Source organism: Xenopus tropicalis, chromosome 2 (genome assembly GCF_000004195.4).
Source record: "Xenopus tropicalis strain Nigerian chromosome 2, UCB_Xtro_10.0, whole genome shotgun sequence".
Classification (NCBI taxonomy): Eukaryota; Metazoa; Chordata; class Amphibia; order Anura; family Pipidae; genus Xenopus; species Xenopus tropicalis.
The window spans coordinates 161508391-161521943 of NC_030678.2; the positions used below are offsets into that span (position 1 = coordinate 161508391).

Below are 13553 nucleotides of genomic sequence, written 5' to 3' on the forward strand. Positions count from 1 at the left end.
TATTTTTTTTAAGCCAGGAGTGTCAAGTTCAAAGAATAAGAAGTGGGTAAAATATTAAGTGGGTAAAACTCCTTGAGAGCCACAGCGACTCTAACTGGATTTATTTACAATTTCCCCTGCTGAAGTTGCGGTTTAAAGACCCTCACCTGCCCCTTATGAATACAGCACTGGCGAACGCAGGCAAGGCTGTATTCATGGGGGTGGCTGCAGGCCTTGTGGTGGGACGACACACTTGAGTATAATAAGTCTCTCTGAACCACCCCCCAATGTTACTGGGGCGCTCACTCATCATGTGCAATATGTCTGCCAACACCAGGAGATCCCTCTTGGTACAGGTGGTTGACCACTGCTTTTTTTGGGGGGGGTGAAAGACTATTCGAATAGTGCCGAAAAAGGCAGAATCTTGGCCAAATCCTAAACCAGATCCTGGATTGGGTGCATCCTTACTTTCATTAAAATAAAAACCATCATTATGGCAATTGACAAATCAAATGCAAAACCCCCTATAAGAAAACTTTTGCCTAATTAAAGAAAATCAAATTCTAAGCAAATTTCCAAATCGAATTGACAATTTCCAGTGGTTTTACCATCATTACCATAGTACCTGTCTGTCTCGGCACTGCTGGTTTGAAGGCAGCTGATTAACAGACCTGAGAAGAAACGCAGGGTGTATTGTGGGAACATGGAGTCTTGGCTGGAGGAGAGCTAACTTCAGCTAAACTGTTAGGTAGTGGGAAGCAGCAGTGCAGAAAGCGACTGATACTGTTTTTGTTGCAATTTCAGAAATAATTTTAAAGCCATTAAGCATTGTTAATGAATTTACATTGGAAAGTGAATCATTCTTCCAATAAAGAAAAATCTATTCTGAGGCTCCATTTACGTGCCCTTACTGAGCGCACTCCTCAACTTGCAGCGGCACTGAAGTCTCTTTGTTACAATTTGAGTAACTGTTACAATTTCTAAATGAGTTTCTGTCATTTCTTGGGTCCTTCAGGAACATTCCAATAACTAATGTATCAGCCTGTAACAGTTTTAAATGTCACAGTGACCGCATCCGACAACAGAAGTAAAGTAGCTACTGTGAAATAGGGCTATTTTATTTATGTCTTAACAAATGCATGCTGATGCTGTAAACACACATATACTTAGTTTATTTGCATTTTTAATGCAACTATGTAAGCTTCTGTCAGTTAAAAATAAAATGTTTTATTCTATTTTATTCTTTCCCACCAAAGGGTTTTATAAAAGTGGGATGACATTAATCGTACTGCGTTTTTGCTGTGCGAATTAGATGCTGTGACTTTTTTTAAAAAGTTGCGGCTACTAATTGCCACGTGTGTCCTCGCAACTCTGAAAGCTTATGAGCTCAACCAGGAATATAATGGAAAGAATTAGCTGGTACACATTTGAGATGCAGGTTTCAGAACACTGCTTAATGATTCCATTAAATTTTGCCTGGTTGTGCTCATTGGCATTGGGATTTATTGCATTTGTGCTGCATTGCATTGTTTAGGATGCAATATGCTGCATTTTCTGGCGCATGATGCATGTTCAAAAAATAATAGCAGGGTGAGACTGTGGGGTGCAGGGCCCATCAGAGGCCATTATGCTTATCGATCGGGGGGTTGGGAGCTGAGCTGGGAAGCATCGGCAGGCATCGGGTCTGGGTCAGCAGGGTTTTTCCCTGGTGTCCCACCGGCCCAGTCCAACCCTGGACAAAAGAATATAGGTTTGCATTTGCAAATTTACAAAAAAAGCACTTCAGTTAGCTTAAAAATAAATAATTAGGCAATTATTCTTTTATATTTACTCAGCATGCATTTGTAGACACAAAAAATGCCCATTTGTAAGATCCCTTAGAGTGGCTCCTTTTTAAAATAAAATAATAAATAAAGCACAACATATAGAAATATCTGCATGGAATGCATTAATAACAGAACAACAAGCTAAGCAGGCCTGATTCAGGGAAAGAAGGTAGCGGCCTGGGTACCTCCCAGTATCCAAAAGACCACTAAGAGGGGATTTTTTTAACTGTATCTGTATATGTATATATGTATGTATGTGTGTGTGTATATATATATATATATATATATAGCAAGTAGGAAGTGCCAGCACTCACGTCACAGAAAAGGAATACGCCTGGGTGCTGTCTTCGAAAATGTATAGGAAATGTAGATAATGAAGAAAGCCGCTCTCACAGGTCTTAGGTGAAGTGTAGAAGTGAACTATTTCTATTTGCTATGTATATATACAGTATATATCTATATATCTATATATATATATAAGTCAAGCTGTGTGTCCACACTCTAAACCAGTTTAACAGATGGGTGCTGAAGTCAAAATATCTAAATCCTTGATAAAGGTCCCAGGAGGGACAGAAACGTTGGAACGCACGGTGAATGAATAAATAGAAGAAATGCTGTGAAATGGTGTGCTGGTCCTGTTTATAGGTATTAATATACATATATTTTATCCAAAAAATAAATAAAAAGCCTGGGTGCCGGGTAAGGAGCTAAATGGTATAGAAAACAAAACACTTGGCACTCGCAGGACTTGATGAAATTATCAAAATAATTCTTTAATGTGCAAGATCAACGTCACATATTAGGACCTTTCTCAAGATGCCTCATACTGTCCACAATCCCCACTAAATACCCTGTGTGTGAATTTGGTGCTAAGTGTGTCACTATGACCCCACGCATAGAGTGCAAAACAAATAACAAAATTATAGAATGATAGAAATGTCAAAAAAACAAAAAGCTAAAAGATTAAACAGAGACATAGGGACAGATTTACTAAGACACAAACGCTCCGAGCGTATTTTCGGTGAATTTTTCGCCGCTTGCGTGACTTTTTCATACGCTTGCACGAAAAAATTGGAAAGGTTTTCCCGCTGTTTGCCCGAATCTCTTACGAAGGAATCGCCCAAATCTGAAAATAGTGGTGCATCCCTAGCTTTTACTGAGCCACAATAAGCTGGCTGGAGGGCACCATTCATCCTATCTAAGGAGCTGCACAGAAATGTTATAATACATTGTTTAATTGCTTCAGTTTGGGGAAAAAGTTAGAGAAAGAGAATGAGCATGGATCAAAATTAGTCCTGAATCCATGTTTGTGACAAGCTAATCAGTGAGGTGTGCATTAGTGAGTATATATATTATATGATCTTTAACCAGCCAAGGAAATATACAAAGAAAATATTAATAAACCTAGTGCAAAAGATGTGAACCCCAGGACAAAGATGATAAGCAGAGGATGATGCTCTATAGTAGGGAATGCACAAAGGGAAACCCTCTAGTACTGTGATCCCCAACATGTTTCTCCCCACCCCCTTGGATGTTGCTCCCAGTGGAGTTAAAGTAGGTGCTTATTTTCAATTTCCTGGCTTGGAGGCAAGTTTTAGTTGCATAAAAATGTGTATTAACACACAGAGCCTTATGTAATGTATTAGGCCACAAAACTTCTGCAACATTGGTCGCCTCATCGATCCCCCATACACGCACCGAAACCTTGTTTCATATGGGTGCAAGTATTGCCAGATGAATGGGGCCCTCCAGGTGTGTGTGGCCCATAGCATTAGCCCATACACAGAATGACTGAAGCCCCTTAGGGGTCTGCAACTGAGCCAGAGTGCAAATGCCCCCCCCCCAGGGGCATGTCACAACTCCTTGGATACTGTATGAGGGTGAGTGTGGCCCCCTTGGATACAGTATGAGGGTGAGTGTGGCCCCCTTGGATACTGTATGAGGGTGAGTGCGGCCCCCTTGGATACTGTATGAGGGTGAGTGTGGCCCCCTTGGATACGGTACGAGGGTGAGTGTGGCCCCCTTGGATACGGTACGAGGGTGAGTGTGGCCCCCTTGGATACTGTATGAGGGTGAGTGTTGCCCCCTTGGATACAGTATGAGGGTGAGTGTGGCCCCCTTGGATACAGTATGAGGGTGAGTGTGGCCCCCTTGGATACAGTATGAGGGTGAGTGTGGCCCCCTTGGATACAGTATGAGGGTGAGTGTGGCCCCCTTGGATACAGTATGAGGGTGAGTGTGGCCCCCTTGGATACTGTATGAGGGTGAGTGTGGCCCCCTTGGATACTGTATGAGGGTGAGTGTGACCCCCTTGGATACTGTATGAGGGTGAGTGTGGCCCCCTTGGATACTGTATGAGGGTGAGTGTGACCCCTTGGATACTGTATGAGGGTGAGTGTGACCCCTTGGATACTGTATGAGGGTGAGTGTGGCCCCCTTGGATACTGTATGAGGGTGAGTGTGACCCCCTTGGATACTGTATGAGGGTGAGTGTGACCCCCTTGGATACTGTATGAGGGTGAGTGTGGTCCCCTTGGATACAGTATGAGGGTGAGTGTGGCCCCCTTGGATACTGTATGAGGGTGAGTGTGGCCCCCTTGGATACGGTACGAGGGTGAGTGTGGCCCCCTTGGATACGGTACGAGGGTGAGTGTGGCCCCCTGGATACGGTACGAGGGTGAGTGTGGCCCCCTTGGATACGGTACGAGGGTGAGTGTGGCCCCCTTGGATACTGTATGAGGGTGAGTGTGGCCCCCTTGGATACAGTATGAGGGTGAGTGTGGCCCCCTTGGATACAGTATGAGGGTGAGTGTGGCCCCCTTGGATACAGTATGAGGGTGAGTGTGGCCCCTTGGATACAGTATGAGGGTGAGTGTGGCCCCCTTGGATACAGTATGAGGGTGAGTGTGGCCCCCTTGGATACTGTATGAGGGTGAGTGTGGCCCCCTTGGATACAGTATGAGGGTGAGTGTGGGCCCCCTTGGATACAGTATGAGGGTGAGTGTGACCCCCTTGGATACTGTATGAGGGTGAGTGTGGCCCCCTTGGATACTGTATGAGGGTGAGTGTGACCCCCTTTTATACTGTATGAGGGTGAGTGTGGCCCCCTTTTATACTGTATGAGGGTGAGTGTGGCCCCCTTGGATACGGTACGAGGGTGAGTGTGGCCCCCTTGGATACTGTATGAGGGTGAGTGTGGCCCCCTTGGATACAGTATGAGGGTGAGTGTGGCCCCCTTGGATACAGTATGAGGGTGAGTGTGGCCCCCTTGGATACTGTATGAGGGTGAGTGTGGCCCCCTTGGATACTGTATGAGGGTGAGTGTGGCCCCCTTGGATACTGTATGAGGGTGAGTGTGGCCCCCTTGGATACTGTATGAGGGTGAGTGTGGCCCCTTGGATACTGTATGAGAGTGAGTGTGGCCCCCAGGGGCATGTCACAACTCCTTGGATACTGTATGAGGGTGAGTGTGGCCCCCTTGGATACAGTATGAGGGTGAGTGTGGCCCCCTTGGATACTGTATGAGGGTGAGTGTGGCCCCCTTGGATACTGTATGAGGGTGAGTGTGGCCCCCTTGGATACTGTATGAGGGTGAGTGTGGCCCCTTGGATACTGTATGAGGGTGAGTGTGGCCCCTTGGATACTGTATGAGGGTGAGTGTGGCCCCTTGGATACTGTATGAGGGTGAGTGTGGCCCCTTGGATACTGTATGAGGGTGAGTGTGGCCCCCTTGGATACTGTATGAGGGTGAGTGTGGCCCCCTTGGATACTGTATGAGAGTGAGTGTGGCCCCCAGGGGCATGTCACAACTCCTTGGATACTGTATGAGGGTGAGTGTGGCCCCCTTGGATACAGTATGAGGGTGAGTGTGGCCCCCTTGGATACTGTATGAGGGTGAGTGTGGCCCCCTTGGATACTGTATGAGGGTGAGTGTGGCCCCCTTGGATACTGTATGAGGGTGAGTGTGGCCCCTTGGATACTGTATGAGGGTGAGTGTGGCCCCTTGGATACTGTATGAGGGTGAGTGTGGCCCCTTGGATACTGTATGAGGGTGAGTGTGGCCCCTTGGATACTGTATGAGGGTGAGTGTGGCCCCTTGGATACTGTATGAGGGTGAGTGTGGCCCCTTGGATACTGTATGAGGGTGAGTGTGGCCCCTTGGATACTGTATGAGGGTGAGTGTGGCCCCCTTGGATACAGTATGAGGGTGAGTGTGGCCCCCTTGGATACAGTATGAGGGTGAGTGTGGCCCCCTTGGATACTGTATGAGGGTGAGTGTGGCCCCCTTGGATACTGTATGAGGGTGAGTGTGGCCCCTTGGATACTGTATGAGGGTGAGTGTGGCCCCCTTGGATACTGTATGAGGGTGAGTGTGGCCCCCTTGGATACTGTATGAGAGTGAGTGTGGCCCCCAGGGGCATGTCACAACTCCTTGGATACTGTATGAGGGTGAGTGTGGCCCCCTTGGATACAGTATGAGGGTGAGTGTGGCCCCCTTGGATACTGTATGAGGGTGAGTGTGGCCCCCTTGGATACTGTATGAGGGTGAGTGTGGCCCCTTGGATACTGTATGAGGGTGAGTGTGGCCCTTGGATACTGTATGAGGGTGAGTGTGGCCCCTTGGATACTGTATGAGGGTGAGTGTGGCCCCTTGGATACTGTATGAGGGTGAGTGTGGCCCCTTGGATACTGTATGAGGGTGAGTGTGGCCCTTGGATACTGTATGAGGGTGAGTGTGGCCCCTTGGATACTGTATGAGGGTGAGTGTGGCCCCTTGGATACAGTATGAGGGTGAGTGTGGCCCCATTGGATACAGTATGAGGGTGAGTGTGGCCCCCTTGGATACAGTATGAGGGTGAGTGTGGCCCCCTTGGATACTGTATGAGGGTGAGTGTGGCCCCCTTGGATACAGTATGAGGGTGAGTGTGGCCCCCTTGGATACAGTATGAGGGTGAGTGTGGGCCCCTTGGATACTGTATGAGGGTGAGTGTGGCCCCCATGGATACTGTATGAGGGTGAGTGTGGCCCTTGGATACTGTATGAGGGTGAGTGTGGCCCCTTGGATACTGTATGAGGGTGAGTGTGGCCCCTTGGATACTGTATGAGGGTGAGTGTGGCCCCTTGGATACTGTATGAGGGTGAGTGTGACCCCCTTGGATACTGTATGAGGGTGAGTGTGACCCCCTTGGATACTGTATGAGGGTGAGTGTGGCCCCCTTGGATACTGTATGAGGGTGAGTGTGACCCCCTTGGATACTGTATGAGGGTGAGTGTGACCCCCTTGGATACTGTATGAGGGTGAGTGTGGTCCCCTTGGATACAGTATGAGGGTGAGTGTGGCCCCCTTGGATACTGTATGAGGGTGAGTGTGGCCCCCTTGGATACGGTACGAGGGTGAGTGTGGCCCCCTTGGATACGGTACGAGGGTGAGTGTGGCCCCCTTGGATACGGTACGAGGGTGAGTGTGGCCCCCTTGGATACGGTACGAGGGTGAGTGTGGCCCCCTTGGATACGGTATGAGGGTGAGTGTGGCCCCCTTGGATACAGTATGAGGGTGAGTGTGGCCCCTTGGATACAGTATGAGGGTGAGTGTGGCCCCATTGGATACAGTATGAGGGTGAGTGTGGCCCCCTTGGATACAGTATGAGGGTGAGTGTGGCCCCCTTGGATACTGTATGAGGGTGAGTGTGGCCCCCTTGGATACAGTATGAGGGTGAGTGTGGCCCCCTTGGATACAGTATGAGGGTGAGTGTGGGCCCCTTGGATACTGTATGAGGGTGAGTGTGGCCCCCATGGATACTGTATGAGGGTGAGTGTGGCCCCTTGATACTGTATGGGTGGTGGCCCCTTGGATACTGTATGAGGGTGAGTGTGGCCCCTTGGATACTGTATGAGGGTGAGTGTGGCCCCTTGGATACTGTATGAGGGTGAGTGTGGCCCCCTTGGATACTGTATGAGGGTGAGTGTGACCCCCTTGGATACTGTATGAGGGTGAGTGTGACCCCCTTGGATACTGTATGAGGGTGAGTGTGGCCCCCTTGGATACTGTATGAGGGTGAGTGTGACCCCCTTGGATACTGTATGAGGGTGAGTGTGACCCCTTGGATACTGTATGAGGGTGAGTGTGGTCCCCCTTGGATACAGTATGAGGGTGAGTGTGGCCCCCTTGGATACTGTATGAGGGTGAGTGTGGCCCCCTTGGATACGGTACGAGGGTGAGTGTGGCCCCCTTGGATACGGTACGAGGGTGAGTGTGGCCCCCTTGGATACGGTACGAGGGTGAGTGTGGCCCCCTTGGATACGGTACGAGGGTGAGTGTGGCCCCCTTGGATACAGTATGAGGGTGAGTGTGGCCCCCTTGGATACAGTATGAGGGTGAGTGTGGCCCCCTTGGATACAGTATGAGGGTGAGTGTGGCCCCCTTGGATACAGTATGAGGGTGAGTGTGGCCCCCTTGGATACAGTATGAGGTGAGTGTGGCCCCTTGGATCAGTATGAGGGTGAGTGTGGCCCCCTTGGATACTGTATGAGGGTGAGTGTGGCCCCCTTGGATACAGTATGAGGGTGAGTGTGGCCCCCTTGGATACAGTATGAGGGTGAGTGTGACCCCCTTGGATACTGTATGAGGGTGAGTGTGGCCCCCTTGGATACTGTATGAGGGTGAGTGTGACCCCCTTTTATACTGTATGAGGGTGAGTGTGGCCCCCTTTTATACTGTATGAGGGTGAGTGTGGCCCCCTTGGATACGGTACGAGGGTGAGTGTGGCCCCCTTGGATACTGTATGAGGGTGAGTGTGGCCCCCTTGGATACAGTATGAGGGTGAGTGTGGCCCCCTTGGATACAGTATGAGGGTGAGTGTGGCCCCCTTGGATACTGTATGAGGGTGAGTGTGGCCCCCTTGGATACTGTATGAGGGTGAGTGTGGCCCCCTTGGATACTGTATGAGGGTGAGTGTGGCCCCCTTGGATACTGTATGAGGGTGAGTGTGGCCCCCTTGGATACTGTATGAGAGTGAGTGTGGCCCCCAGGGGCATGTCACAACTCCTTGGATACTGTATGAGGGTGAGTGTGGCCCCCTTGGATACAGTATGAGGGTGAGTGTGGCCCCTTGGATACTGTATGAGGGTGAGTGTGGCCCCCTTGGATACTGTATGAGGGTGAGTGTGGCCCCCTTGGATACTGTATGAGGGTGAGTGTGGCCCCTTGGATACTGTATGAGGGTGAGTGTGGCCCCTTGGATACTGTATGAGGGTGAGTGTGGCCCCTTGGATACTGTATGAGGGTGAGTGTGGCCCTTGGATACTGTATGAGGGTGATGTGGTGTGGCCCCTTGGATACTGTATGAGGGTGAGTGTGGCCCCCTTGGATACTGTATGAGGGTGAGTGTGGCCCCCTTGGATACTGTATGAGGGTGAGTGTGGCCCCCTTGGATACTGTATGAGAGTGAGTGTGGCCCCCAGGGGCATGTCACAACTCCTTGGATACTGTATGAGGGTGAGTGTGGCCCCCTTGGATACAGTATGAGGGTGAGTGTGGCCCCCTTGGATACTGTATGAGGGTGAGTGTGGCCCCCTTGGATACTGTATGAGGGTGAGTGTGGCCCCCTTGGATACTGTATGAGGGTGAGTGTGGCCCCTTGGATACTGTATGAGGGTGAGTGTGGCCCCTTGGATACTGTATGAGGGTGAGTGTGGCCCCTTGGATACTGTATGAGGGTGAGTGTGGCCCCTTGGATACTGTATGAGGGTGAGTGTGGCCCCTTGGATACTGTATGAGGGTGAGTGTGGCCCCTTGGATACAGTATGAGGGTGAGTGTGGCCCCCTTGGATACAGTATGAGGGTGAGTGTGGCCCCCTTGGATACTGTATGAGGGTGAGTGTGGCCCCCTTGGATACTGTATGAGGGTGAGTGTGGCCCCTTGGATACTGTATGAGGGTGAGTGTGGCCCCTTGGATACTGTATGAGGGTGAGTGTGGCCCCCTTGGATACTGTATGAGAGTGAGTGTGGCCCCCAGGGGCATGTCACAACTCCTTGGATACTGTATGAGGGTGAGTGTGGCCCCCTTGGATACAGTATGAGGGTGAGTGTGGCCCCCTTGGATACTGTATGAGGGTGAGTGTGGCCCCCTTGGATACTGTATGAGGGTGAGTGTGGCCCCTTGGATACTGTATGAGGGTGAGTGTGGCCCCTTGGATACTGTATGAGGGTGAGTGTGGCCCTTGGATACTGTATGAGGGTGAGTGTGGCCCCTTGGATACTGTATGAGGGTGAGTGTGGCCCCCTTGGATACAGTATGAGGGTGAGTGTGGCCCCCTTGGATACAGTATGAGGGTGAGTGTGGCCCCTTGGATACTGTATGAGGGTGAGTGTGGCCCCTTGGATACTGTATGAGGGTGAGTGTGGCCCCTTGGATACAGTATGAGGGTAGTTGTGGCCCCCTTGGATACAGTAATGAGGGTGAGTGTGGCCCCCTGGATATGTATGAGGTGAGTGTGGCCCCCTGGATACAGTATGAAGGTGAGTGTGGCCCCCTTGGATACAGTATGAGGGTGAGTGTGGCCCCCCCTTGATACTGTAATGAGGGTGAGTGTGACCCCCTTGGATACTGTATGAGGGTGAGTGTGGCCCCTTGGATACTGTATGAGGGTGAGTGTGGCCCTTGGATACTGTATGAGGGTGAGTGTGGCCCCTTGGATACTGTATGAGGGTGAGTGGTGGCCCTTGGATACTGTATGAGGGTGAGTGTGGCCCCTTGGATACTGTATGAGGGTGAGTGTGGCCCTTGGATACTGTATGAGGTGAGTGTGGCCCCCTTGGATACAGTATGAGGGTGAGTGTGGCCCCCTTGGATACAGTATGAGGGTGAGTGTGGCCCCCTTGGATACTGTATGAGGGTGAGTGTGGCCCCTTGGATACTGGTATGAGGGTGAGTGTGCCCCTTGGATACTGTATGAGGAGTGTGTGGCCCCCTTGGATACTGTATGAGGGTGAGTGTGCCCCCTTGGATACTGTATGAGGAGTGAGTGTGGCCCCAGGGGCATGTCACAACTCCTTGGATACTGTATGAGGGTGAGTGTGGCCCCCTTGATACAGTATGAGGGTGAGTGTGGCCCCCTTGGATACTGTATGAGGGGTGAGTGTGGCCCCCTTGGATACTGTATGAGGGTGAGTGTGGCCCCTTGGATACTGTATGAGGGGTGGTGTGGCCCCTTGGATACTGTATGAGGGGAGTGTGCCCCTTGGGATACTGTATGAGGGTGAGTGTGGCCCCTTGGAATACTGTATGAGGGTGAGTGTGGCCCCTTGGATACTGTATGAGGGTGAGTGTGGCCCCTTGGATACTGTATGAGGGTGAGTGTGGCCCCTTGGGATACTGTATGAGGGTGAGTGTGGCCCCTTGGATACAGTATGAGGGTGAGTGTGGCCCCTTGGATACTGTATGAGGGTGAGTGTGGCCCCTTGGATACTGTATGAGGGTGAGTGTGGCCCCTTGGATACAGTATGAGGGTGAGTGTGGCCCCCTTGGATACAGTATGAGGGTGAGTGTGGCCCCCTTGGATACTGTATGAGGGTGAGTGTGGCCCCCTTGGATACAGTATGAGGGTGAGTGTGGCCCCCTTGGATACTGTATGAGGGTGAGTGTGGCCCCCTTGGATACTGTATGAGGGTGAGTGTGGCCCCCTTGGATACTGTATGAGGGTGAGTGTGGCCCCTTGGATACTGTATGAGGGTGAGTGTGGCCCCTTGGATACTGTATGAGGGTGAGTGTGGCCCCTTGGATACAGTATGAGGGTGAGTGTGGCCCCTTGGATACTGTATGAGGGTGAGTGTGGCCCCTTGGATACTGTATGAGGGTGAGTGTGGCCCCTCAGGAGTAAGTGGCTGAGTCAGGGCAATGACACCCCTAGTTCCCTGCTCATTCCCGGCCTCCCCACACAGTGACAGTGACAGTGACCCCCCAGCGAGTCGGTACCTTGTTAGAGAAGCGGACCCGGGCCCCGGCCTTACTCCCGGACAGAATGAACTCATTCCCATCATCCAAGAAGCGCTCCAGCTCCGCGCAGCCGGGAACCTCTCCGTCCCAGGGCAGCCCCAGGTAGTTATGCACCGTGCTTAGCACAAAGCGCTTCCTCTTGTCTCCGCCGGCTCCCGGCATGGCTTTCTCTCCTCGGCTGCAGTACGGGTACCTGGCTGGCACTCTGCCCTATCCGCTACACCTTGTTGAAGGGCCGCTACCATAGCAACCGGCACTCCGCCGTAACTACCTCTGCCAACATGGCGGCTGCGTTCTGACGTGCGCGTCTCCGAGACGGCAATAGCCGAGCGCGGTCCCGGCTTCTGAATGAAGTAAAGTTCCCTCAGATTCATGTCACGTTTGCATGCCTAGGCCATAAAACCGAATTGCTTTGCGACATCTCTCTATGTATATAAAGGACTACTTGGTAAAAAAAAGGTTTTTGGATATTGAAATAAGTACACATAGTAACATAGGCTGAAAAAAAACAGGTTCCAAGGAGTTTAAAATTTTATGTCTAAATAAAACCTGCCTAACTGTTAGTTAATCCAGAGGAAGGCCAAAAAAACCCCTTCAGAGCTAGCCTTAGAAGGGAAAATCCTTCCTGACTCAAAGATGGCAATTGGACCAGTAACCCTGTTATTCCCTCACTTGCTAAAAAGCCATCCAAGCCCCTCTTAAAGATATCCAATATATCTACTATTTTGACTAAAGCCCAGATTGACAGTTTGTCAGCATGTCACATTCCAGATAGAATTAATTGGGCTGCAAAGTATTGTGTCATCTGCAAATATCAATACATTACTTTCAATCTAAGTTATTAAAAAACAAGTTAAATAAAAGTCTACCCAATACAAAACCATTTGGGACCCTACAAAGAACCCTACTCCAAGCACCAGGTGCATAGTTATAATAAGGCACCCTGTGCCCAGGGCAGCACATTTCGGGGGCTGGCCCTCGGGTCCCTATAGTTTCTTTTTTTATTTAAGAAAACAAAAAGCCCCCAGCCCCTGCCATGGATTTTCATAGGAAATCCAGCAATGGAGCTGAGGGGGGTAGGGGGTCACGGGCTCTGGGGAACTGACGTCACAAGCACACTGCGCGTAATGTCATTTCCCCGATGTTGGTGTGTATGATATCATGTATACAGTGCACGTGACATCACACGCACGACGTAGGGGCATGTTTAGATCTGGTGCCTAGGGCAGGGGTGTATTTAGGGGTGCCTAAGGCAATACCGGATCTAAATACACCCCTGCTGAGCAGAGAATGTACCACTGACAATCACCCAGCCAGTTTCCTATCCATGTAACATAGTAACATAGTTGGTTGCTGTTGAACCATGGTAAACATTTGCCTGTTAGAGCTGCCACATGTGCCTATGAAACCTTCATGGCCCAATTCCATTAAAATGTGGATAAAATGCAAAATATAAAGGTAGTAGATAGGTAAGAGAAGGGTTTTGCTACTAACTGGTCTTCCGATGACAACATTCTGAGATGGACACTTTTTTATTTTTTTAAATTTTAACAATTTGTTTACAATTTTATTTTATAACATTCTGAGAACGACAACACTTAAGCTGATAGTTTGATGAGCAGGCAGTTTGTGCACCCTGCCCTGGGCTGGGAACAGTTCAACACACCAAATTAGCTAAAAGTCTGCAAAAAGCAGCTCTGGAGGACATGGGGAATGACGTTGGTCACACAATATTTACAACCTTTCAGGGAC

The 13553-nt window shown here is 50.2% G+C and overlaps 1 protein-coding gene across 1 annotated transcript in view; it reads right to left on the minus strand.

Annotated features, from left to right (window-relative positions):
• dync2h1 (dynein, cytoplasmic 2, heavy chain 1) overlaps positions 1-12106 on the minus strand; it is a 201153-nt gene extending 189047 nt beyond the window's left edge. The window contains exon 1 of the mRNA XM_031897315.1: positions 11781-12106. Coding sequence (XP_031753175.1) covers positions 11781-11963 — 183 coding nt within the window. The 5' untranslated portion in view covers positions 11964-12106. The remainder of the gene's footprint in view (positions 1-11780) is intronic.
• Positions 12107-13553: the final 1447 nt, after the last annotated feature.